The following is a 26,328-nucleotide window of genomic DNA, read 5'->3' as shown; positions in this document are numbered from 1 at the left end:
CACATCAAATTAAAGGCTGCTGGAGTACAGTTAAGTCATTATTTAGTTTAAGAAACCATTTTGAAAAAATTTGAGCATTGTGACATTTATATAACTATTAGTTGGTACCAATGGCTCTAAAGTGATGATTTTGTGGTTATCACTAAAGTGATGATATTTCTGATCTTACCATCTGAATGTCACTGCCAAGTTCTGCTTTAAGTTTTGTCATGTGCTTAGAGATGGTATATTTTTATATTGGATGTAACAAGTGGATTTTTATGTATGTATTTTCTCACACCGATCTCCTCTGTCCTTGACATTAGCAAGTCATTTCCGTCTACACAAGAGCCACTTGATAATTTCAGTTGGTCTGACTATTTTCTTTAAATCTAGAATAAGGTAGACTTAAAAAAAGCTTAAAAAACACTTAGACAAGCCTGTCTGTCCTTCTAAAAGTTCAGTAAGTTGTCTTCACCGCACCAAGACTCCAAAATTCACTGGCTTGCTTCCATGTGTCTGAAAGATTAGCTACTTATATTTACAACCAGTTAAATATGTTGGCACAAAACATGTGTACCCTATAAAGAAGATGATGAGAATATATTCAACTTAGTACTTCACTAAGAGGTTACTCATTCTGTAATATGCTTTATCTCATCGAGGCCAAGGCCTAATGACTTCTCTGAAAAAAATAAATAAATCAAACTAAAGCTGGTAGGATTTTTTACAAGCATGAAAAGGGTTTACATGACATGATCCTGTACACTGGCCAATACTCAGAATGTCATTAAGTATTCAAAGAACTTTGGAGATTATGTAAAAAGAAAAACATTGACACCAGCTGTGGAAGTTCTTTTCAAGATATTTAAAAACATATTTTGTCTTCAAAGATGCAATAGTGTTAAGCTTGATTTAACAATACATTTTTCCAAATTTGCCATCATGGAGGTCCTGAAGACCTGGGAAGTGTTAATCTAGAATTACTGGGAATTAAACAAGCCCTTGTTAATGGTGGAAAAACTATGCAACCCACTAAGGCAGGGCTTTTGAAAGTGTGAGGAGTGCCTCCTGTAGGGAGTGTTGGTGTTCTTCAGGGGGAGTGCGACAGCAGCAGGCAAGAAAAAAATAACCAGAAAAAGTAACTGTGGACAATAAGCCAATTTCACCAAAGCTGGCCCAAGCAAAAATAAAAAAAGGAGGAAGTATGGGAATGATTATTCAAAGTTTGGATTTTCATGAGCTAAAGATGCTCCATTGCTACAGTGTTGTCTGCCAAGAGGTGACAACATTGCAGTGAGACAAACTCCCCAGTTTGATGACCAAGCCCCAGGAGTTTTTTTTTCACAAGGTAAATGAGATTGGTCACAGCAAAGTAGTTCATACTTTTAGCACCTTAAATGACAAAGCAACTAAAGCATACCATCATGTAGTGCCATGCGTAGCTAAAACAGGTAAGCCCCACAGGATCTGATAAACATATTTGAATAGAACATCAAGTACAACAACCCCCTTATGTTTGCACAAACCTAAGAAGGTGAGTTATTTGCCTATTTGCTCTCTAAGGAAAAGGTTAACTCTCCCACAGTTTGAAAACCCCTGCAATTAAAACTGCATGTTGTAGCAAATGATGCACTAACTTTCTCTAGGGCTCCCTGGCTGATGGTTTGGGTTGGGAGCATTAAGGTGGCATCGCCTGAGTGGACACCAGCATCTTCTACATGCTCTGTTATAGCATGGACAAGGACCTGAAAAGATAAATGTTGAAAATGATTAAAAAAAACTTTAGCATTACATTAGAAAAATGGTGGCTCTATAAGACCAAATAGAGGCCAACACATCAATGTTGATATTTTCACAGTTTTGGTATTGTAATTCCATCATTGTCTGTCAGCTCAGACAGTTCTTGAAAGATAATGTATTAATGCTTATGTGATGAACAAAACACAAACAACAAATTCAACATTAAACTTAAAAAGGTCACCACATCATCTTTAGTAAACAATCATGCACCTGCTGCTGAGCACCAGAACAAAGAGGATGTCCACGGCAGTTAACTTACATTTATTATACAGAAAATATTCTAGATCTACTTAATTTTCCAAATGTATTCTGTCCCATAATGAGAATATTGTATTTTTTATGGTGTATACAACAAAATTCACATATTTAACTTAATTTTGACTCTACTAGAGAAACAATGTCAATGAAAAAATTTGAGTCAAAAGAATAACTCTGTATGTTCCACCCAAAGGAGAAAATATATGAATCAGCCACCAACTCTGAGCAACAATGCGTCTGTAAATGGGCTGCTGTGTCATTAGCTCATTTGAACTGCTGCTAACCACAGCATTCATTAGCACTCTTCAGATACAGCCTGTAATTAATACGTATTATCTCCAACTTTTTCACTCTCCTGTGCACATGCACACAAATTATGAGGGCTGTTTGGTATTCACTGAGTGGACGGCTTGTTAATGTGATACTGAAGATAAAGGAGGAGCTGTATTCAGAGAAGACAGAGGGAGAAAATCTACCGTAGAACTGGATAGCCCACGTACAAACTGACACCCTTGAAATGACTCTTGCAAGCTAAACAATAGCAAAAAAAGACAGGATATTCAGGAGAAATCACTAACGGCAACTTATGCCGCAAGTATGGCTTTTGCAGTATTTAAAAGTTATGCCAATGTTATTCCGCCACTTTATTTGTCGACTATTTGTAGACTATACAATATTGGTCTGCATCAAACAAAAAATAATGACAGAGTGAATAATGTTGAGGTTTAGAGATGAATAATAACATTTTTCTAAAAGAAAATCTGCCCAAACGTTGAAAAAATATAAATACCAGTCTGACAAATAATGTCACTTTCTAATCTGAGACTCTGAGCAACACTTTGTTACATCATGAGAAAAACGCTTAATCACAAGAGATTTTAGCAAAAGTAGAATGAATGTTAATGTATTTATATGTATAATACTAATAATAAGTACAACAAAAATCATTAATAAAAATATTGATGATGATAATAACAATAACAATATTTTATATCAATAAGAATAATACATACCTTGCCATTGCTAGCTACAGCATCCACTTCTACCTCCCTGGCACCACGTATAAACTTTGTGATGACAACTGGATGTTCCTGGAGGAAAGAGAAAAGGAAGACAAAAAAAAAGGTATTTACATAAAATCACTTGATGTGGAGTAATCAGCTCTTGGTATAAGATGTTGTTGCAATGATATTTTGTCAGTTCTGACAATTTGCAAAAAGATGAAATAAAAATATACATTGAAGATAATCACTGATGTAAAAGTCTCCCTTTTTTTTAATCACCATAAACAATCTTTGAATAGTCTTGATTTATTGTAGCCTAAAATATTGGTTCTCATAAGTTAAGAGGAGACAGAAGTTTCACAAAACAAAAACAACACAATCTTAGAGTGTGAAGGCACTCTAAGATTTATATAGTGGTCAACAGGTTTGATTCTGCAGACAAGCCTATGGCACTTATAAAGAGCTCTGTGGATAGATCCATAAAATTGTAATTTGCAATAAAATGGGAATGTTATGGTTTTGTTGAAACCAGTGTATAGACTGATATGAAAGGTCATATACTGACTCTTACTGTTGTCTATTCATCTTATAAAAAAATAAATCATATAACTCATACGCCAAGAAGAAACAGAAAGTAAAAAATAACAAAAAATACTTTTAAAAAATTGTGTTTCCAGAAACAAACAACACAAAACAACTTCCTAAAGATGATGCAAGTGTGGGGTACATGTTATACTGGATATTAGAACATGTGACACAAATTGCTTTTTCACATTTCCTTCATGGAAACAACCAAAACAGAAAAGAAGAAAATAGAATCTGTACTAAAAATATCTTGTCTTGAAGTGTTCTGGGAAATTGAATCTGTTGTTACCTCACTAAAAGTTGTTTTTTCTTACAATGACATGTTCTTTCCAATTATTTTCACGTCCAACAAATAGATCACTACATTCAGTAAATTAAATAACTATGTATCAAAATATTCCACTTGTATTTAAGTAGATGTCAGAAACATTGGATTGTTTTGTAGGAAATTGTTTATTGTCATGGAACCACAGGTCACAGATGTGATTCAGTGAAGTGAAATATGCACAAACTTGTTTTAATTTAAACCTGTTTGAATTACTTAAAACAAAATGCTCGTCTGGAGCTCTGAATGAGCACATGTATTTTCTTCCAGCCCCAGGTAGAGGTCCATGGAGCTGCCAGTCACCCCCAAGCAACCTTGGTGATTAGTGAAGTGGAGGTGGCACACAGCACTAACCAGCAGCTTTGACAGTTGGCAGCATGAGTTTTAATTGAAAGCAGAGGGAAATCACAACACAAACATCCTCTCAAAGTGTTTCTGTGTGTGTACTGGTTTGAGTGACATTCTATACCCAATAAAATGTTACTTCAATGTAATTTAAAGAACGGAAATTACAGGGAATACATGAGGAAGGAGACCTGTGGCAGAAGGTCTGTCTCACTTGTGCAGTCATGTACACTTAGCTTTAACAGTCATCTCACCTGGGAAACCTGTGTAGCCTCTTCCAAGAAGCGTTTCATTTCTTCCTCCCCATAGACAACATTCATTGCAGAGCCACTAGTGAGATACAAGAAGCAGAAGGAGGGAGAGAAAGAGTAAAAGGAGAGAAAACATGAGGGCACGGAAGATGAAGAGAAGCAAGCCAACAGGAGAACATACAAGCTTCAAATGATTGTTCAAAACACTCATTATCTCTCTATTGCATCACTATTACCATAGGGAACAAGGTCTGGAGACAGTCAAAATGAGGAGCGGGAGAGAGTAACAGCGAAGAACAGCTATTTAGGTCGAAAAGCACTTCAGGCTCTTGAAAATGAGTTCAGAACTTCATCATTAAAAAAACAACAGATTTAGGCTAGTTTTGTTGTGGTGGTTGTTTGCGATTTTAGCTGGGTTATCATCCTGTTTGAAATGGAGAGTTTGAGAGAAACAGGATGAAGTAAGGCCACAGGCTTCAGTCAGATCTTTATTCCTCAGCTGTCTGTGGCTCAAGGGCAGACACATGTCTAACCCCCTAAAAAATACTGACCCCTAATTTGAATAAAGGAGATAGAAGATTTAGAATGCATTCAAATTAAGGCAAATCTTTGGCATGGATAACGCATAGTTTCAACGTCAGTATTCTCAGGAATTAGAGTGAGTAGTCACGCAAAGTAAAACAAAGATTTCAATATCTTGCATGTGAAAAGCTAAGTGTTGTAGCATAAGTGTACAAATAATGCTAGCAATGCACCAAGAGAATTGTTCACGACCATAATTGGACTGTGTTTATCCTGACAAGTTCTGACGGTTGCGGGCTAACTGCAAACACACCATATATATGTACTACAAAGCTGCAGCAACAATAGTACTCTCTTGTTTTTATGGAGCAAAGATGACTTAGCTGAGGTTTTTTCAGTGTCAGTGTGAAATTCAAAAATTCAAGTCAGAGGAAAAGCAAGGATACATATACGGTAGTTAAAAATGATATGTTATATCTGGACATGGCTTAACGTATTACAGCAAAGTTGCTGTGTTTTATCATTTCAGGGCTCAACCTCTCCCATGAAATTCACATGCTGGCAGCCTTTTAGAAATTTTAGAGAAACTGGTAAGTGTGGTGATCTAAAGAGGAAAGTGCTAAGAACTTTGAAAGAAGCTGCACCTTGTTCCTTGTATTTCAGTTGTCACCACAAGGGTGTAGTGAGACATTTCCCCCTCATAATAGCCATGAAGCTTGTCTGCTTACTGAGTAAAAACACAAAAGAAAAAACCCCTAACATTTTAATTTTTGCAGTCTTGTGGTTATTGTGATTTCATCAATGATTATGGCACACTTTACCACTTTATTGAGACACAATTGCTTACGTGTACATTTTCTAGGTATTGCAGACTGAAAATGCTATTTTGAGTTGGTATTCCTGATTGTGCTAATTGCTAATATTGGTTGCTAAAACAACCACTCAAAACAGACATGTTTCCACTAACACTTGGTAACACCGGTCCCTCTTACCACCACCAGAAGGCAAAGCAAGGCAGGGGAAGTCTCTTGACCAAAGTCACACTGAATGAGATAGACAGAGCCCCTTGTTATGGGACAAGTCCTGTAGTGTCGCCCCAGTAATGATTGTCTTTCATTCTTTTTTACATTTCTTACGTAGTTCAAATTACCACCAGTTAATTCACACAAAAAAGCATTTTATTTTCACAAAAATCTAATCTAATCAATTAATATCTTGTCAGCAATGATTTTGGTATGAGTTAAAATATGTCAATATGTCTATGCACTCAAACCTTGAAGATTGTTTCAATTATAAAAAAGTGTAATGTGTTTAAAAGCTGGTCTCATTGTTTTGAGTCAAGCACCACTAGCACGTATCACGCATACAGATCAAATGGTTTCACAGCCAAAGGGAGAGACTATACTAACAAAAATTAAACATGCTAATAAAATGCTGTCAATTTCGGAACACTCTAAAATGAGTTCTGAGTGTTCATTGCAAGCACGATTACGACAGGATATAATGTGTTTTTGTATAAATGTAGGACAAGTTGTGCAAATGAAATTGGAGAGAGTTCATGGAACTCTAGTACCCAAGTAAAAAAAGGCAAAAGCTTTCATTTAAACAGTTTTTGGCCATAGTCAGAGACTTGATTATTACTTTTAATGTCAAATTTAATTATTGGTAAACACCTATTCACTGACTTAAATAGCTTTGACATTTAGAAGAGTCTTCATTGTTACCTACTGCTGAACACTCTTGTGCTTACTTATTTTCCTTTTGTTACTTAGATTTATTTTAAAAGAACAGTGCATCTTCCAGAACCTCAAAAACAACTACAACTACGGAACCAGCACAGCCTCAATTATGCAACGGTCTCAGTGATATCCAAAGTTCTGTTTTAGGGTGTCTTCCTGACATCTACTGGGCAGACATTTTACTGCATAGTTAAAGAAATATTTGTGTAACTGCTCAAATCATCAATCATAAATAAGAAGGTCGTTTAGTGGTTTAATAATCAGTTATATAATTACTAATAAAATGTAAGGGACTATGCATAACTGTCAGCAGATTGTATTTAATGATAAAAACATTAGAAATGTGTTACGTGTTCAAATTGTTTTTACCTTTCAAAATGTTGATAAATTACCAAGTGAAAGAAATAACTAAGCAGAAATTAGTCAGTAAGTGAGTTTCTCTCTGAAGGCACAAACATTTTGAGAGTATAAGGCTACTTGTAGATGTAGAAAAATATTGCACTGTTTTAGACTATTGAGTATTAAAACTCACCTAAGAACATACGAGGGTCGAAGTAAACAAGGGTAGCCCACCCGGTTAGCAAATGCAAAGGCATCTTCCTGTAAAACAAACACATAGCAGATACATGAAGGTAGAAAGATGCCAGATAGAGACACAGACACATATCTTGGATTGAGATTAACTGAGAAATTTGCTGACCAAAATACTTTGTTACTTTGTTGTTAGGTATTTTCCTCAAAATTAGGTGTTAAGAATAAAGCCAGAGGAAGTACAAAAGAAGGAAGAATATATTTAAATGAATATGCATAATCTGGTTGACCTAAAGGTCGACTGTTGATTTAGGTTGCTACAACAAAGAGCTATTTATACTGTAGTGGGTGCTGACCATTTTGCTTACAGGTCACTTCCTACAGTTTTGGCAATTTAATTCTGGGATTTTCCAGAGTTGTCAGGCCTTTAATGTATTTATTGTTTTATTATTTAGCCACCCATCATCTAACCTGATGATGAATTAAATATAATAATAGAATTAAATATAATAATTACTCTAACCATGTCGCCTGTATGTTGTTCTCAGATCATCTGTTCTGCTTCAAACTTCAAATGTCTGTAGACACCAATAAGTGCGTTCTAGTCTTATTTTGAGGTTTGTTTGTGCAAGGAGTTACCCAGCACTTCTGCATAATTATCAGAAACCTCATTATCTTACAGAAAAACAGAAAATAACGCAAGCATTTATATAAAAAAAGGCATATGGTCTCTTTCTGTCAGAGCAGAACAGACAGAACAAATATCGTCACAAACAGAGTGTGAGCTTAGATGCATCATAGTCTACTTCAGACATTTTGTCTGATAGTGGTAGAATGAAGTGGATGAGAAAGGGCACTCAGCGATTAGAAACAGCTTGAACCACCATTTATGGAGGCTTTACAGCTTGATGAGCAAACAATGTTAAATAGCTGCTCAGAAACTGACAGGAATAATAAATACTGTTTTTGCATTGAATCACATTTTTCTTGCCATTTATTTATTTATTTATTTGTATGCCAACTAAAGTTTTCTCTCGATTTTAGAAGTATATTTGAACTGATTACATTATGCAAATTTGAAGTAAATCTACCAGTGACGATATATGAGGTCATCAACAACCACAAGAAAGTATTACAAATCGAATTGTTAGACCTCATAAGTATTTTACTCGTTTTCCACTAGCATGCTCACCCGAGGAATAATTTCCCTGGAACCGTAAAGCTCTTACATGTACTCATTTTGGTTGTGTTCAGTCATTTTGATATTATTGGACACAATCATTTTGGAGTGTTTTTTTTCTCCTTTTGTTTTATTCGTATTATAAATACAAAGTCTTACACTATATAAATATAATAGATTTCGCTCCAATAATTAAATGGATTCTAAGAGAACTTTACCATTCATAATCTCAAATTGTGAATGGTAATATTTGAAATACCAAGAGATATTTAAAAACATTGGGGTATTTCTTCCATAAAACTGAAACGTAAGCAGTCATTGGGTCTGTTAGAAGGTTAGTGACACAACATACGTGACTAAATTTACACGCAAATGGGCTGCCAGATATAATATCAGAATCAGTCTTGTACAACCATTTCAGTTCCCAGACCTAAACAAAATTCAAAATTCATAAGGTCACCTCAAGGGGAAAGAGTAAGAGAAGACCAATCGCTCTGTACAACATAAAGAGATTGTGCAAGCAAAAATAATCTAACCTCCCTCACTCTGTATGTTCTACCTAATGAAGTGTTAAAGATTAAGTGCTATCCTCCTGGCAAAAGGGTTTTGTACAAATTATTAACTCAAAGAGGGCCAAAAAAATCTGGTCTGCTTAATTTAATATAAAAAAATCAATTTTCCTAATGAGGGATTTTTTTTCTTTTAAATGATAAATTTAGTCAGATACAAGTGTTATATTTTTCAGTGTGAAATTATAATGCTGCGTAACCAGATATATTCTGATAACTCTAATGAATTAAAGCTGTACTCCCATTTTTTCCAATCCAAAAGTGAGAATATAAATGCTTTTCAATCCATTTCACATTTTTACTTTTTTTTTTCCATCCACCCACACGGCTTATACAAAAAAAATGAAAGAATTAAGAGTAGGAACTGTGGAAATAGTCTGGTAGTTAGAGAAAGACTGTATGCCCTGCTCCTCCTCGTCATCATTATCATTACCTTTCTTTCTCCTCGCTTCCGTCTCTCCTTAAGTTTGGCAGTTTTCTCTCAGTCATTACCCATAGTTTCCTCACCAGGTGAGGTACCATTTATAAACACAAAATAGCTTCAGAAAAACACGAGAATTTCCCCCCCACAGCAAAGCTAGAGCTGCTGTAGCCTATTAAAAGTAAACTATCCTTTAAAGATCAACATAGAAAAAAAAACAATGGGAAAAAAAAAAAAAAAAACTTAGTTAGTTAGTCTTTTGAGGAAATTTAAACAACCAAAATACATATTTGTAGATACCATTTGGAAAACAGCAACAAAGTCTTGGTTGTGAAGCAAAGCACAAAAACAAGAACTTGCTCAGAAATATATATATTTTAGAATAATAAAAACATTGCTATTTTCTCACCAGTGAACTGAGTGCCCTCCATGGAGCTTGGGCCACTTCAAGATTGTCAAGGATGCTGGAGAAGACAGAACGTTCCTCAGCCCGATCAATCTGCAGGGGGCTCGTCCCTAGAATCTTTACTCCACTCTTGTGCAAAGGGATGGCCAAGTTGTTGGGGATCTGACCTCCCACAGACACAATACTACCAGAACACTCCTATGAACAAGTGAAGAGCTATTTTATTAGGAAATAGTGGAACAACAAGAAGGCAAAAGGATACATTATAAAGTTGAGTTCATTAGTCCAATGTTTTTCACATAAAAATCTGGAAAGTGCAGCTTGTGCATCTGTTGAGACCCCTTTATTCAGATACCCTAAAATCTAGTGAAATTAAAAGTTATCTAAATAGAAAGGTTTTCAGTTTTCCACAATACACGTAGGAGGGGGAGAAAAATGATCTGATAAGAATAAGCAAATAAGCAAAAATGAACCTTTTTTGTTTGTGTCAGAAATAAACCAAAACAGAAACAAACAAAGCTGACTACATCAAAAACAAACTGTAACCATATTTAAATGCATCTCCTGCCATTTTTTTTTTCATTTTCTTGTTCTATATATATGATTTTGCACATGTTGTCAAAATTATATTTTATTATTTAAAATTACTTTTACCATTGGACTTCTTAGGAGTTTTAGAGATATTGTGTGCACATTTTTTAGGAAAGGAACACTGAATACAGCCAAAGCTACAAAGGAATGATTTAGGTTGAATATTTTATTCAACTTCACCAAAAACGGAATATGTGTTGTTCACAAATAATTTCTAAAGCAGTTGGACTGACCTTAAGCCATTATGTAAAGAAGAATCGGCAATAATTCAGCCCCTAGATGTTCAAAACTAAACCCAAGAGGCTTGCAACTGTACTTGCAGTGAAAGTGATTTTTACGAAATGTTATCTCAGAGGGGGCTGCAATTCTTTGTTATACTATAACACATCTTGAAATTTAATGTTGTAATGTTAAAAAAAACTGGAAACTGTTTAAGATATCTCAAGAAAATGACAGATATGACTAGTACCATGTCATAGGTACATCTAATTAGAGACAGGTAAGTAACAACCCTTGTTAATGTGGTGTGTCTCTTGGAAATAAATATGAACAAATGTTATGCCCTCTGAAGTCATGGAAACAACTCTATGCATAAAAGAGAAAAATTGAGAATGTGCTTTTTAATAACTGCATGCAGCTCTTTTCCTGTCTAGGTGATCCAAAGGGGATGTTGTTTCCATGGCAATGCCAGGTTGTATCTCTTCATTATTCATGGACCTGCTCTCTTGCTCCTGTCCAGGGGTTATCACCATGCTCTAATGCCGTATTTATCTCTCTCTCACACACGCACATACACGCACACGCCGACACGTACATATAGAACTGCAAAGACTGAAACTATCTGCAAGAGAGGGATTGATGGTAAGGCTACATCCCTGAACAAACAAACAACTAATCACACTGTGATCCCATCACAACTTTAACTGGATTACAGTTCCTCTGCAGGGGAACATCAGAAGACATTAGTATGTCAAAGCACGTAAATACACAGGCACCAGCAAATCCAAACACAGAAAAAGGTCACGATAATAACACCTTTGAATATGTTTTGACATGATTAGGATCAAGTGAAATACTCTGATATTACAAGCCATACCAAGATTTTAAAAAAAGGTTCCTATACATATATATATATATATATATATATATATATATATATATATATATCTTCTAAAATACATAGTAAAGCAACAGTAGGTTAGAAGAATTATGGTTTTAAGACCACAAAAAAATCCATGACATCATTGCTAGAATAAAACAATTTTTAATGAGATACATGAGAAAGTGCCAGAAGGACTGGAATTTTATCTGACTGAATGGAGAGCAGCTGTTTCTACAGACTGTCCATCAGCTGGCTGAAAGACAGCTATCACAATTTTCATTTATTAAGAGAGCAACAGTGATACCACTGTGATATCTGAAACTCAACACACTGCTGTATGTGTTATGTAATGAATGCATGCATTTATAATCTGGTGTTATTAAACAGTCTCCTCATGTGTGGAACAGGATAGTAAACAAGATCATTTGAACAGTGTCTTGATTTTAAGACACTGAGGCAAATCTATCTGCAACAAACCTGTATGCAATTCTTCCAAAATTAAACACAAAAAAATTCAAAAATATAGGCATTTCCAATAGAAGGCATATTAGTAATACTCTAACCTCCTGTTGGGTGATATCAAGGATGCGCTCCAGGGTCAACTCTTCAAAGTAAAGACGATCACACTCGTCAAAGTCAGTGCTGACAGTCTCGGGGTTGTGGTTGACCACAACGGTCTTCTTTCCAATTTGTCTCAAGGCCCTGATACAGGATACTGCACACCAGTCAAACTCAACGCTGCTACCTAGTAGATGATAAAGCGGGCAAAAATGAGAATGGTGGACATAATGTGAACTTCATCACAGCAATGAAGTAGCTGCTTTACTATTATCTGCTTTCTACTCAAATTGGAATTCAACTAACTACTAATCTGGAAGATTTTTCATAAGAATTATCTTAGAAATCAAACAGTAACTTGATAGGTGTATTTCTCAAAGTTTAGTGAGATGCCTACCAATGTGATATGGTCCACAGCCAAGAACCATAATGCCTTGATCTTTAAATTCCAGGTCATGCTCCTAGAGAGTTGAATTAAATGCTGATTATTTTTCATAATATAATAAAAGTATAGACACTATACATGTGGAAAGACATCACCTGGATTGCATACCTGACCATGGTATGTGCAGTACAAGTAGTTGGTCATTGCTGGGTACTCAGCTGCTAATGTGTCAATCTGTAATAAAAGAAAATGTTACACTTCTAACTGCAAAAGATAGGTAGGTAGGTAGGTAGGTAGGTAGGTAGGTAGATAGGTAGATAGGTAGATAGGTAGATAGGTAGATAGGTAGATAGATAGATAGATAGATAGATAGATAGATAGATAGATAGATAGATAGATAGATAGATAGATAGATAGATAGATATGTTCTGCTCTGTTCTTCTGTTGTTCATTGTCTCACTACAGATCTGATGATTTGTAGGTGTACACCTAGAGGTGGACTAAGTTTGAGGTTTTTTTCTGATGTTTTGTAGTGTATTCTTGAAGTCACAAGATTACTACTGGCAACCTTTTGATCTCGTTTTCTCTGAATATTCTCTTTGACCCTGACAGCTTACTCTGCGAGCATTGAGTTAAAAGTCTAAATGTTTTGTTTCTGGCCTGAAACAGCTGTCAGATGAAGCAAAAAAAGAGGGAAAAAAGAGGATAACTGGGACCCAAAATTCCAAAGGCTAAATAATAAGGATAATTTTGTTTTAATTGGCATGGATTTGATTAAAAAGCATGTCGTATTCACCAGAATCTTAAAGGTACAATCTACAATGGTGCAAGTAAATAAACAACAACATGCTGTTTGTCATTTATTTTATTCTGACATGGGGTCTTTTCTGCATGGAGCTAGAATGTTCTCCACATGGATTTCCTTCCACAGTCTAATAGCTTGACTGTCAGCATGTTAATTGGCCTCTCTAAATTGCCCTTAGCTGCCAGTGTTTGGGTGCAAGGTTGTTTGTCATCTGTGTTAGCCTTCTGTGTACTGACCATGGTGTAATCTTTCTCTTGTTCATTGACTCCTGGAAAATGGCAGCAGTCCCCTCTTTACCCAATTTGAAAGAAAGTTAAATAGCAATCAAGAGACCCCAAAGTTTGAGCCCAGCAAATATGCTATTATGTTTGCCTTATAAAAAGCATGCTTGAATAAAAAATAAAAAAAAAAATGCAAAAATTTATACAGAGGGCCAGACTTAAAATATGTAAAGAGGTAAATTCACAGACTGTAAGAAACTGGATGGATGGACAGATAGATGAATAGATGGATGGATGGATAAAGTCTAGGATTAAACATTTTCTTTCTTTGTCCTTTTTATTTCCTGATATTTATCCAAACATGGAAAGTACTTACATCAAAGTCCATACTTTTCCACACTTGCAGACTGTTAGGAACCCAATAACTAGGATATAGGGATGCATAATATTATTGATATGGAACCATTTTGGCTGATAAACTGCAGTGCATTATTAAATTACAGGTGGCATTAAAATAACAAATCTGACGAATCCTCTAACCCACACGTGTCAAACTCAAGGCCCACAAACCAAATTCAGGCCCCATTAAGTGTTTTTGTGGCCCTTTAAACTCTAGCGGTCATAGAAGTAGAATATCAAGATGAAGATATTATCAGTCAAATCAATTTAGTTTTCATTTGTATAAGGTCAAATTACATCAATGTGGAAAAATGCTAGACATTATTTAAGTACTCATCGAAGGCAGAGACAGCTGTAATATTTTTGTTTATAAGTAGTTTTAATACAATATTCTGCCACAATGGGCCATTTCATGACATTCATTAACTTGATGTGGCCTGATATGAAAATGAGTTTGACCTGAGTAAACGCTAACCTGAGTAAATTCAGATTTTATTGTATGCTACCCAGTAGTTTGGTTAAAAAATCTATTTTTGGTAAAGATTATATTTCAATTTTAGCTATTGCTCAAAATTAGCTGGAAAATATTTCCATAACATACTATATATGAGAACCCTTTTATCATGCACTAATACTCTAACGTTTTGTAAAATTGACTGAAGTCAAACGTGTTTCACTTTAAATATGAGAAATTGTTTCTTGTACCAATTAGTTTTAAGAATTCATTTTATGTAATGTTGCTCAATATCGTATTAGATTTGTGCAAAAAAAGTATTCAAACCACAAACATCTGTAAGCAGTGCAAGACTGGTAGTGGGTCAGTGTTATGAAGTGGCCTGACTAACAAATGCTTTACCTAAAAATTAGGTATAACATGAAATTACGATTTAATTTCATGTCATTAACGTCATAAATTTCCACAATTTTCAGGCCAAACGAAAAGAGGTACAAAATATTATATTTATTTACCAGGCACAGGCAATTAAAACTGAATCTGACCTTGAAGTCTGAGGCCACTCACCTGTTTAACCCAAGGTCTGATGCCATTAAAGACCCTCAGCTCTCTAGCAGTTGTTTCATTGCAGCCAAGAATCTGACCGACCTGCTGGTCTGAGAAGCCATCCTGCTTGGCTTTCAGTAACAGCTCCTTGGGTACTGTATCTCTGGGTGAAAAGACAAGAACAGGTGGCAATTATACATCTCTAAAAGTTTAGACATCATTATAAAACACATGAATAACAATTGTTCTAAATACCAAAAAGATTCAGTTAACAGAACGGTTTTAACAGAACTGTCTGTCGTATTTGCATAATTCTTATTTTTCCAGACATACATAGTCAAAGCACAGAGTTCAAACCTGAGTGCTGTTCTAAAGCCATCTTCTGGATATTTTCTGAGCAGGTTTTATTTATTAACTTGCCAGAAGAAAACATGCCTGGTTCAGCTTGTTTCTTTGAAGTGACAAACTAAAGCAGCAGCAATGCATTAAATCTGTCTCAATCTGCCTAATCCAAGAATCCACATGACTGATGGTTATATAACACTCAGGGAAAATATTCAAACTAAGACAAAAGCAGTTCACCAGGAAGTCCTTTTTACGCTCTGATTTCTCTAACATGTTTGGTTATTTTCTAGTCTATTGCACTTCAAACATGTCAGTGGGTCCTTTACCCAGTGGTGTAGCAGCAGCAGGGAATAGTTTACTATACAGAAATTAATAAGAGAATGACAAACACAGAATTGTGTTGGAAAAGCAAGATAAACTGCTAAGAGCAAAGCATTTAAAAATTAATTTTTAGAAACATGGCTAAGTGCTAAAAGTAGAAATAGTATCAGACAACTGATGCATACAAAATAGATTGCTGCTTGGATAATAATAATAATAATAATAATAATAATAATAATAATAATAATAATAATAATAATAATAATAATAATAATAATAATAATAATAATAATAATAATAATAATAATAATAATGTCATGTAGATAATAAGTCGAAGCAAAAAGCATTTCTATAAAGTATTCATGAGGACTGAAGTCTATGTAGATGATTAACCCGTTGAACACCAAGCTTCTTCTTTAGAGCTTTTTGAAAGTTCTCGAAAATGACACCCCCAAAATGAATTCCATATGTCTCAGGAACTACAAGGTGGATTTGGTTCTGGTATCAAAACAAACTTGACTTTATAAAGAGGGATCAAAGACTTCCATTGACAGCAAATAAAATACAGATTTTTTAGAACAAATCCAATGAATTATTTTTTTTTTAGAAATACTCCAAATTTATAGTAAACAAAAGAAATTCATTGGTAGGAAAAATATACAATTTATTCTGCAGAAGTAAAAAAAAACCTGAAGATAAGAAAACACAGAGTCAGGAGTGCAGAGAGTAACTATCTGACCGCTGCTACCCAAAAGTACCACAATTCAGCCCCTAAAAGAGTCTGCTCTGCAAAAGTCTGCTTAAATAGCAGTGAAAAAGCAGCTGCTGTGCCTAAGCCAAATGAGAAAAAAAACATTTCTTTTCGAGGTTAAAAATGTATTAATCTTGATGAAATTTTATGTAACTTTCTTGAAATTATAATTAAAATTGTCTTCAAAAATCCAAGATATATTAAGACAGATTATATTAATTGGCATAAATAACTTAGCTCAATATATTTTTTATTCAAATATCCACTTATCAAATAGTTAATTCAAAAGAGGTAACCAATTGCTTGTTCTATTTGGTTCCACAATAAACTAAATACATAAACTACTAAAACTAGTATAGTCTTGCCGCCATAAACTGATCCAGTATGTTTTCCATATTACACTAGAACTGCTTGAACTAAAGGTAAAGTCCAAAGGGGTGGAATTACGCTGCTGAAGTCCAAGCTGCTATTCCTTCTTCTAATGAATGAATTATTTATCATTTCACAGCATAACTATATTGAAAAATATCAAGTCTGTTTTAAATTCCCACTGCACATGGCTGGGCTGTGCAACAAGCCCCAGAAACAACAAAATGAGAGCAGCCTGGAAGACCAAAAGCACTGTGGTGCATTTTTGTGTTTTGGAGATTTATTGCCTTCAGCTGAATATTAAGCACTTAAAAAAAGAAAAGGAGGATCATTCACAGCTTTGGATCTTAAAAGCAAAGGTGTATCACACAAATAAAATATTAGTCATACATATGTGCTCAGATAAAAGGAAGTGCAGGCTATCTGACGAACACAAAGGGAATGAACAATAAAGAAAAAATACAAAATATGTAGAGTCTTGTTCAAGAATGGCAGTGCTTTTTCCTCCTCTTCCTACCTCATCACTACATGAAGTGCTTCTTTTAGACAGCTTTAAATGGGGGAATTATGTAAATTATCTTTTTATGAGCATTATATCATGTTATAATGTTATTCCCTCATCAAAAACATACCTGGACTGCTGCTTGTATTTTTTATGCATGTTTGAAAAACCCTTGAATCTCCCAAGGCAGCCATTCGGGACTACCTTAGCACTTGCTCATGCATTAAGACGCCTATCTACAAAAGCTCTGCCTTGGACTTTCAGTCATCAGCTGAGCTCAAATGAGTAAGTTATTTTGATATATACAGCATTTTATGTATATATATGTATATTGTAGGTAACATAGTCTGTGCACCTAAAATCCCTCTTAAAAAAATAATAAAATCATTTAGTCTAAATTGCCGCCTGAATGCATAATTCACTGAGCCTTGCATTTAAGTCTGTTGTCAATATGGAGCTAAACTGAACAGAATTTGCCTGTAATGTTCTGTTCATCCAAATCTTTAAAAAAAAACAACAAGCTGTTTTCTGTAAATCTGCACATTCTTTTTGTGTAACAAAAATTTAAAAAAAAAACAGCTCAAAAACCAAAACATTGTAAAAATGTTCAACACTTTTTCTCAGTCATTTCAGAAAGTGAGGCTCATATTATAGCTTCATTAGCACAGACTGGTTTCTTGTAATTTTGATGAGTATGGCTTCCAAATAATGAAACCAAACAAAATTAGTTTCAGAAGATTTGAATATTGTGAAAAAAAGTTGCAGCAAATTCAAAGAGAGTTGAGAGGAAGTAAAAAGTATGGTAGGAAAACATGCACCACCAACAGGGATGCAACAGCCTTGAGAGGATTGTCGATCAACATCCACTGAAGAATTTGAGGGGGGAGCAGACTAAGTCAGTGCATCAAGAGTCACTGCGCACAGTTACACAAACTACAAATTTTGCACTCCTCATATCAAGCCATTCATTAAGCATAAAGTGTCAAAAACATCTTAACTGGGCATAGGAAGAAATAACTAGACTGTTGCTAGGTGGTCCAAAGTCCTCTTTTAAGGCAAATGTTACATTTTGTATGGAAATCAAGGTCTGAGAATCTACTATGTTGTCTACTATGAAGTTTCCAGTCAGTGATGATTTAAGGTGGAGTTGGTTCACTGTGTTTTCTGAAGAACTTATTCAACACAGCCATCTACCAGGAAATTTAAGAGCACTTAATTATCCTTCTACTCACAAGCTTTATAGAAATGCTGATTTCATTTTCATCCAAACAACCCGGGGTTCCATTGCAGTGCCACAGGGTCATCGCTTTTATGCAAGAGGCCCAACTAAGTTTTATATTTATAGAAATAAACATACTTTACTATACTTTAAGGATTTCTTTTAAAATATACTTTTCTATTGATCTTCTGCAATAATCTAATTTTAATAACACTCTATGATTCTAGAGAGCAGCTTGTACCTTATGAAGGAGCTCTTTTTTCCCCCCTCACATTCTGACCAGCTGCTGTTTGTTTCAAGCAGTTTGTCAAATCTCCTGTCTGTTGGCGGTGACAGAATTTCTATCACCACGGACAGCAGCCAAGAATAAACAAATTTCAACTTTGATTTGAATGCAGCACAAGCTTAACTGAGCTTTGTGCCCCTGTACACCGAGGTGGGAACTAAAGTCTACCTGCACTTTGCTTGGCACAGATCAAAACCACTGTAGAAATAAATAGATTTGAGTGCACAGTGGAGTTGGCACTGTATTCAGCCTCAAAAGTTAATTTACAATGCCATCAGCCTTATGCAGGAATGATGAGGTTGTTGACATGCAGCTAGCCCAGCAAGTCCAGCATCAAATTCTTTGTAATCAATAAATACATTTGCTTTCAAGATACACATAATAGATAAGCTTTTCTTTTGATTAAATAATGTGATTCATTATAGTTTTGTGCATGTATGATAACATTAAAGTCTTACAAAAAAAAAAAAAAATTTTTTCCACACTATGTGCATGATTGTTATTCACTACAAATTACAGAAAAAGTTTAATGTGTTGTGTCTAATGTGCAATAGAGCTGGAGCCCACCTGCACTCAGGTCTATGCTTCATTAGTCTGACAACAGCCAGATGTTCTGTGTTCATCCAGAAGTCCCCAACACTAGTGGAGGTAGCGACAATTACAACGTTCCACCGTGTATCAGGTTGCCCAGCGGATGACTAGCCATTAAATTTTAACCAGCAAAAGAAAGCAAGAGGTCACCCATGGCTGATCCATAATAATTCATCCTTTCTTTGATTTGAGCCATTCAGGAAAGAGCCGGAGGGCAAAGCAGTGCAGCAGAGAGAAAGACAGGAAAGTGAATGTGAACCCTTTGAAAGAATATAACTGAAAGATTATGAAGACTGAAGTTGTTGTTTTTTTACCTTGATTTTATCATATTTCTCCATTTGTGATTCCTAGAAGTGCTATTGAAGCTAATGTAACACAACAATAGCCCATAAAGGTGTTCAAGAAAGAATTGTTTATGTGCAATCTTTAGCCATGCCTTGAGTTTCAAATGTAGAAGTGAGGACAAAAATAAATGCAAATGGATCAATTATTAAACTTTAATTAGAATAAATTAATAAAATTACTAGGTCTTAAGTATTAGGTCTTAAGTTCTGGTTTTTAACCAGAAGCTGGGTGTTGAGGTAAAACTCTGCATCAGCGGGAAGAGTTCAGCAATATGGTGACTTGTTCTTAGCAGGAAATGCATACTTTATTTGGGGCTTTGCAGCAACAAGGTTGTTTCTTCTAACCTTAATGGTTAAAAAAGATTGTGGGATACAGATAAGTTGTGATAAATTGAGTAATAAAGTCCATTTTTATATATGTGAGCACAGTTTAGGCATTTATTATAGTCAAAATTTGACTTATTTTATAATAGAAAAGTTCTTTCAGTTTTGAAGACATAATACTACTGGAGAGATGCAATTAAAATTGAGGACACTTTTTCTGTCTGAACGATTTCATTTTATAAAGCAGATATTTGGATGTAAGAAGGTGAAAACTATGAAAAAAGGTTATCTGTCATTGTTGGTGTTGAACAAAATTAAATAAGATCCTATTATTTCTAATTATATACCTAGGACTTCAATGAAAATAAATGCTATAAAACTTGACGATTGCTTGCAACATTTTTTTTTTTCACAATTTAGGTAAACAATGCCTTTCAGATGTTGAAACTTAATTGTAGGTTTTATCACTGGATACCAATTTTCCTTTCAGAAAAGCTTGTTTTTATCTCTTTTGCCTTGTACGGATATAAAGATACAAATTGCATTTATTTTAAAACAAAGTTTTAAAATGTTTGGGTTGAGAATTCCATGTTGATTTTTATTATTTGACTGCATTCTTTGTACACAAAGTGATCTCACTTACTACATTTCATTTTGGCAGAAAACTATGGCCAAGAGGAACTACTAAAATGATTGTATTTATTATATTATCTGTGCTTTGCTTTGCTGTTATTTTTCTCAGCAATACACCATTATTGTGTTTTCTGTTGTTGCAAGGTAACCATGTCATATGGGATTTCAAGTTCTGTATATATACGAGTCCCAGGCTCATATATATTTTTGATATTTTGTGTACCGGTAACGACCATGATGAAAAACTAGAATCTGTGAATGTAATTAAGATTATGTCCCTGAACATCAGTGCATAGAAACCCACAAGTTCCTGTGCCCAAAGGCTCCAACAGGTATTTACTCTCCATTGGTGTTACCTGCTATAGTTTCCAAGGTTTTGCTCCAAATGTGTTATTCTGCGAAGTTTGTGGAGGAACCACTTATCTATGGCCGTGAGCTGATGAATCTGATCAACACTCATACCGTTATGCAGCGCCTGAAAAGTAAGGCACATGAAAGAGACCGAGCATCAATTTTCATTTTTCATCATCACCCTATTCATTATTTACTCCCCTGAAAGCTGGCATTCAGAAGGTTTCAGCTGATGATGAACATCCAGTGATTTCAAATGAAGACTAGTGGACAGTAAACATAAATAACATGCTGGTGTCCATTCCTCCTTCAAGGACTGCTTCAGATGACATATATATTGCAGGAGAAATATATTACTTTGGCATTTCATTAAGAAGTGTTGTTTAAACCCCTTCTGTCATGAACATATAATATAACAGGTTGTGCTCTGACAACAGACAATAAATATTTTTTTATTAGACTTCTGACAAGCAAAATAGCCTCAATAATGTGGAAGGATTTTAGTCAAACAATTCCATGCACAAGCAAGCACATTGCTGCTGTTTCTTTATTTGTGAATAACTATGAATTTAGTAATGCCTTTATTAGAATACGGTTTTAGTTTGATCATTTATCAACACACGCAGAGCTAATAGCATTCTTTCAACTAACTTCCCACCTTAGCAGTGGATCTCTGCAGCTTCTCCAGAGCTACCATGGATCTCTGACTGCTTCTCCAATTTTATATTCCTTATCTGGGGTGTCAGTGTAGATAATCAGCCAAATCAGGCATTTGCAGTTGTGTTATGCTCTTTCTGTTTTCAGATGATGAATTCAAGAGTGGTTCATGAGATGTCCAAAGCTTAGGATATTGTTTTATATAATCGCCTTGCTTTAAACTTCTGAACAACTTTTATTTTACATTTTGAACAATGTGTTGCTAACTGTAAAACTATAACTCTATTATATGGGAAATATGCACCACTACCTGAGCCTTCGATGTTTTGACAGTGACAAGCTTATTTTGCTTCTTTCAGAGATGGTGATTAAAACAGCTGAAGAGGTGAATATGTGCAAGATTTCCAATTTACAATAACTCTTCTCTTTGTTTGAATAAAAAAGATTGACTCTGCAAGCTTAGGCTGCTTCTCATTTCACCTTTAGAAACTATGCAGACTAAAAGCAATTCACTCGCAATTCTCTGCAATGAGATACAGAAATGGACAGAGGACAAACATTTAAAGATATTATGCAATTTAGATGAATCTCCGTAACATACTTCAAAAAGCCACATTGTCAGACAATCAAAGTGTTATACACGTCTTCCTCTTGCTGTTTATGTAATCCGCAAAAGACAAGCCTTCACAGACAGACAAGGTTTTCTACACAATTAATCATTCATTGCTACTCGTGCAGAAGGCGAGGGAAAATAAATTTCATTAACACTGTGGTTTTAATGAGAAAACGATAGTCAGTCTCATTTATTATTAATATTTTAAAGGATCTACGCACCTTGGCAAGGGAGAAGATGCGGGTGCTGGAGGGCACAGCCAGCTCCTGCTGAAGGTTCTTTGTGTTGCCCCAGGCTTTCTTGAGTGGCAATCTGGGAACAAAGCCATCCACAGATGGATGACACATCCTCAAAGCCTTCTGCACACTCTCCTCAAACGTTCGACCCACCGCCATCACCTGAATCCACAAGAGGGGAAGGTGAGTGACTAAGTGAGTACGTAAGTTAGGAAGTGTTTAATTATATATGTCCTACCCACCTCTCCAACACTTTTCATGGCACTGCCTATTTCCAATGACATGCCCTGAAAGCGGTCCAGGTCCCAGCGGGGAATCTTGGTGACAATGTAGTCTAAACTTGGCTCAAAGCAGGCGGTGGTCTTTTCTGATACGGCGTTTCTGATGTCTGGCAAAGGGATTCCCAGAGCTAACTTAGCAGCTACAAATGCCAAGGGGTAACTGTGAACCACAGCAAACAGCAGGACCAATATCAACTTTGGGGAAGAAATTATTAGACTATCTGTACAAAAAAACATAATGTAAATTCATCTTTGTCATTTTGTCCACATTGTGCTGTTGTACAATATTAATACTGTAACATTTAGACCAAGTGTTGTCCTGTCTTAATATAGTGTAGCTTAATTTATAATACTACCTAGTAGGAGTAAGATATGATATTTTTAAAAATCACTGTGACTAAAACTGTGATTTACTGTGATAATGTTAAACTTAAATTGAAGACATTATGGTGGGCTTTTTGAATCATGTTATTTCAACAATTTAAGAAATGTGGCTCCAGATCTCAAGATATTACAATGCCAAAATATTTCCCTTCAAAAGAAAACTCATCTTGCAAAGCACAAATTACAGCTAAATGTGAGCACAGGTCCTCATCTGGTGAGTTAAGTGGAGGTTATTACCATGGAGCAGAAGATGAAGGTGAGTGCTTCACAGGGATAGTTATGATTTTCTGAAGTGAGATTAGGCGAATATCTTATCAGAATTGGTTCCTTTAGTTCACTAAAACTACTTTTGTTCATGAATAAATCACAAAATGGCTTAGTGATTTATAAATCCTTAACCAAAATACATTAATGATCTCTTGCTGTTCTGCGACAGACTGGCGACCTGTCCAGGCTGACCCAGCCTCTCGCCCGGAACGTAGCTGGAGATAGACACCAGCACCCCTCCCAACCCCATTAGGGACCAGGGTGAACAGAAAATGGATGGATGGATGGATGGATGGATGGATGGATGGATGGATCTCTTGCTGTTGTATTAACCTTGTACACCACTTACGACCCCAGAGAAGCAACTTTCAGTTCTTAAACTCCTCTAATCTCAACCAAATTTTCAGAAAACTGCAAAAAGGCTGAAACACTGAAGCACTTTAACCTTTAAATCAATGCTAAAAACCAATTTCTTTACAGCTGCCTTTGATTATTGACTACCAGAACATCATAATGTGTAGTCTGCCTTTCACCTGTCACCATTTTCTCCTTGTCCACAGCAATGTGTTTTTATTTACTTTTTGTTTTGAGTGCTGATTATTTTATTCATCTTCTAATCATGTAAAACAATTTGTATTGGCTTGTTGCTGAAAATAAGCTATACCAAAAATTGCCTTGCAGACAAATGTAATTCCAGAGGTAGTTTGTGGAAAACAAATAAATTCTTTGAGTAGATAAAGGCCAACAGCTAGTCAGAAAGCACTCTGCTTTACCTCATTTTACCAATTAAAAAAAATAAGAAAATCAAGCTGAAAATTTTACATTGGTCTACTATTCTATGTAGGCAATCACAAACACTTTACATGACCACAAAAGGGCAACTTAATTATTTTTTTGCCATGTTTAAACCATCTCACATCCGTCTCACTAATGTATGAGAAAAGAAAGTACACTTGCAATGCATTTATAGGCATAGGACAACAACAGATAGAGTGGTCGCTTCAGTACATTATATACATTGCATTTTTCAATGATAACTTCTTAAACCTTCATGTTTCTGGCAAAAGAAAAAAAATAGGATTTGCAGTTTTCCTAAAAGTTACTGAAATTGTGTCTGTTTAGACTAATCTATCATTAGCCAACCTTGACTTTAGTTTTATTTGTACTATGTTTTTTTAATTTTTCTTAACCATAACATTCTGCAGAAAATCCTATCCCCTGGATAAGTTTTGCAGCACAAACACATGTATCAGATTTAACAATAATCCTATAGAGTTACAAACTCCAGACAGCATAAATTCTCTTTACATTTGCAGTGTGTTACTACTCTTGCCATTTTCATTTCAATTTCTAAGCAAAGCAACATGTTATCTAAATGCATACAATTTCATACTAAATGGATACATATGTGAAAGATGCTGAAGTCTCCAAGCAGTGCTCATCAAAACCCATATTGAAGAACCCATGAACAAAATCTGGATTACACTTTTGTTTGAATTGTTCATTTTAATGAACAATTGATTTTTAGACAAAATTGTTCTCACTGAAAAAGGCACAAATTATGAGGCAAGTGATTATGAATCTGTAAAGAAATAAGCTGGAAAGCAATTTTCACACCCAAACGTCTCTTTGTGTGTTTAATGTTGTTTTCATCCTCTCCCTTCAATTTTAAATTCATTTACGAAACTGTTAAACAATGAATACTGACACAGTATCAACAAAAGTATGAGGCCTTGGTCTTTCTGTATTTACTGAAATTGGTGAATATGTAAATAGTTTTCAGTTAGAGGTCATTTTTTTCAATGTAAACCTTTTTTTTTTAAGTCTTAATAAGCTTGAGAAAGGTGCTGCCATACCTTTAAGTGATGGAATAATCAAACATGGAACCAACAAAAGTGCAATCAAAACTGTGTGTGTGGCACCAGACCAGTGTCATTCATCAAAAATTCAGCATAGACACAACAGTAGTGTGCTATAACATTATGTCTCAGGTCTGTTTATAGACAACAGAAACTGACAAGAATTTGGGGTAAAATTTAAGATGCTGGCATATTTTCTTTTCTGAAGAAGTAAGATGAGGGTATATTTGTTTCCTCCAAGATGACACTGTTTTAATTTGCACAAAAGTACAACATCTTTAATTTGGGGAAAATTTTGCCATGAGTAATGGGGGAAAATCCTCCTAGAAGGTCCTGATTCCTGAAATTGTTGTAGATGGATTGTCATCTTATTTCTAGTTACACAATTAAATCATATTTTACAAGACTCTACACAGCATAAATGTTCTCACCCAGTAGCTTTGGATGCTAAAGCTGAGCTTCTTGAGAGCCGAGCGTTAACCTCAATGATGCAGTATTCCAGCGATGATGGATGGAGTGCATACTGGATGTTGCACTCGCCCACAATTCCAAGGTGACGCACCACCTTAATAGCCGTCTCACGAAGCATGTGGTACTCCTCATTGGACAATGTTTGACTTGGTGCTACAACTATGGAGTCGCCTAAAAAATAAGGGAAGAGGAGGTTGTGAAGATCTAAAAAGTCTGCAGGCTTGAATTAATATAAAAATTAAATATTAAAATTATATTCTAGCAAAAATAATTACCAGCCAATTTAAAACTCATGAAGATAAAACAAATCACAACAAATCAAATCCAAATTTAATTAACTGAAAAAGTTGTTTGCCACTCCACTGATTGAACAAGCGAGTTCCAACATCAATGCCTGACCTCAAAAATGCTGTTGTGGAAGAATAATAAGAAATATCGATAAACACACTTCAAAACCTTGTTAGTAACCTTCTCAAAGTAGTTGAAGATGTTATGTCCACAAAGGGGGAGCCAATACCACACTAGAGCCTCTTCAATAAGAATAA

The 26,328-nt window shown here is 35.2% G+C and overlaps 1 protein-coding gene across 1 annotated transcript in view; it reads right to left on the bottom strand.

The window, feature by feature from the left end:
- Positions 1 to 26,328, bottom strand: part of cps1 (carbamoyl-phosphate synthase 1, mitochondrial) — a 53,328-nt gene that overhangs the window by 13,388 nt on the left and 13,612 nt on the right. Inside the window, exons 19-31 of the mRNA XM_044130858.1 lie at positions 25,744 to 25,954; positions 22,764 to 22,962; positions 22,507 to 22,683; positions 21,021 to 21,139; positions 15,001 to 15,142; positions 12,723 to 12,788; positions 12,567 to 12,630; positions 12,175 to 12,356; positions 9,922 to 10,116; positions 7,344 to 7,411; positions 4,554 to 4,629; positions 3,054 to 3,131; positions 1,620 to 1,727 (exon numbers count right to left, since the gene is read on the bottom strand). Of these exons, the coding sequence (XP_043986793.1) occupies positions 1,620 to 1,727; positions 3,054 to 3,131; positions 4,554 to 4,629; positions 7,344 to 7,411; positions 9,922 to 10,116; positions 12,175 to 12,356; positions 12,567 to 12,630; positions 12,723 to 12,788; positions 15,001 to 15,142; positions 21,021 to 21,139; positions 22,507 to 22,683; positions 22,764 to 22,962; positions 25,744 to 25,954 (1,685 nt within the window). The remainder of the gene's footprint in view (positions 1 to 1,619; positions 1,728 to 3,053; positions 3,132 to 4,553; positions 4,630 to 7,343; positions 7,412 to 9,921; positions 10,117 to 12,174; positions 12,357 to 12,566; positions 12,631 to 12,722; positions 12,789 to 15,000; positions 15,143 to 21,020; positions 21,140 to 22,506; positions 22,684 to 22,763; positions 22,963 to 25,743; positions 25,955 to 26,328) is intronic.

This window comes from Gambusia affinis, linkage group LG11, assembly GCF_019740435.1.
Source record: "Gambusia affinis linkage group LG11, SWU_Gaff_1.0, whole genome shotgun sequence".
In the NCBI taxonomy this organism is placed as follows: Eukaryota; Metazoa; Chordata; class Actinopteri; order Cyprinodontiformes; family Poeciliidae; genus Gambusia; species Gambusia affinis.
Note: the sequence above shows the minus strand (reverse complement) of the source record. Positions and strands in the feature narration are given on the sequence as shown.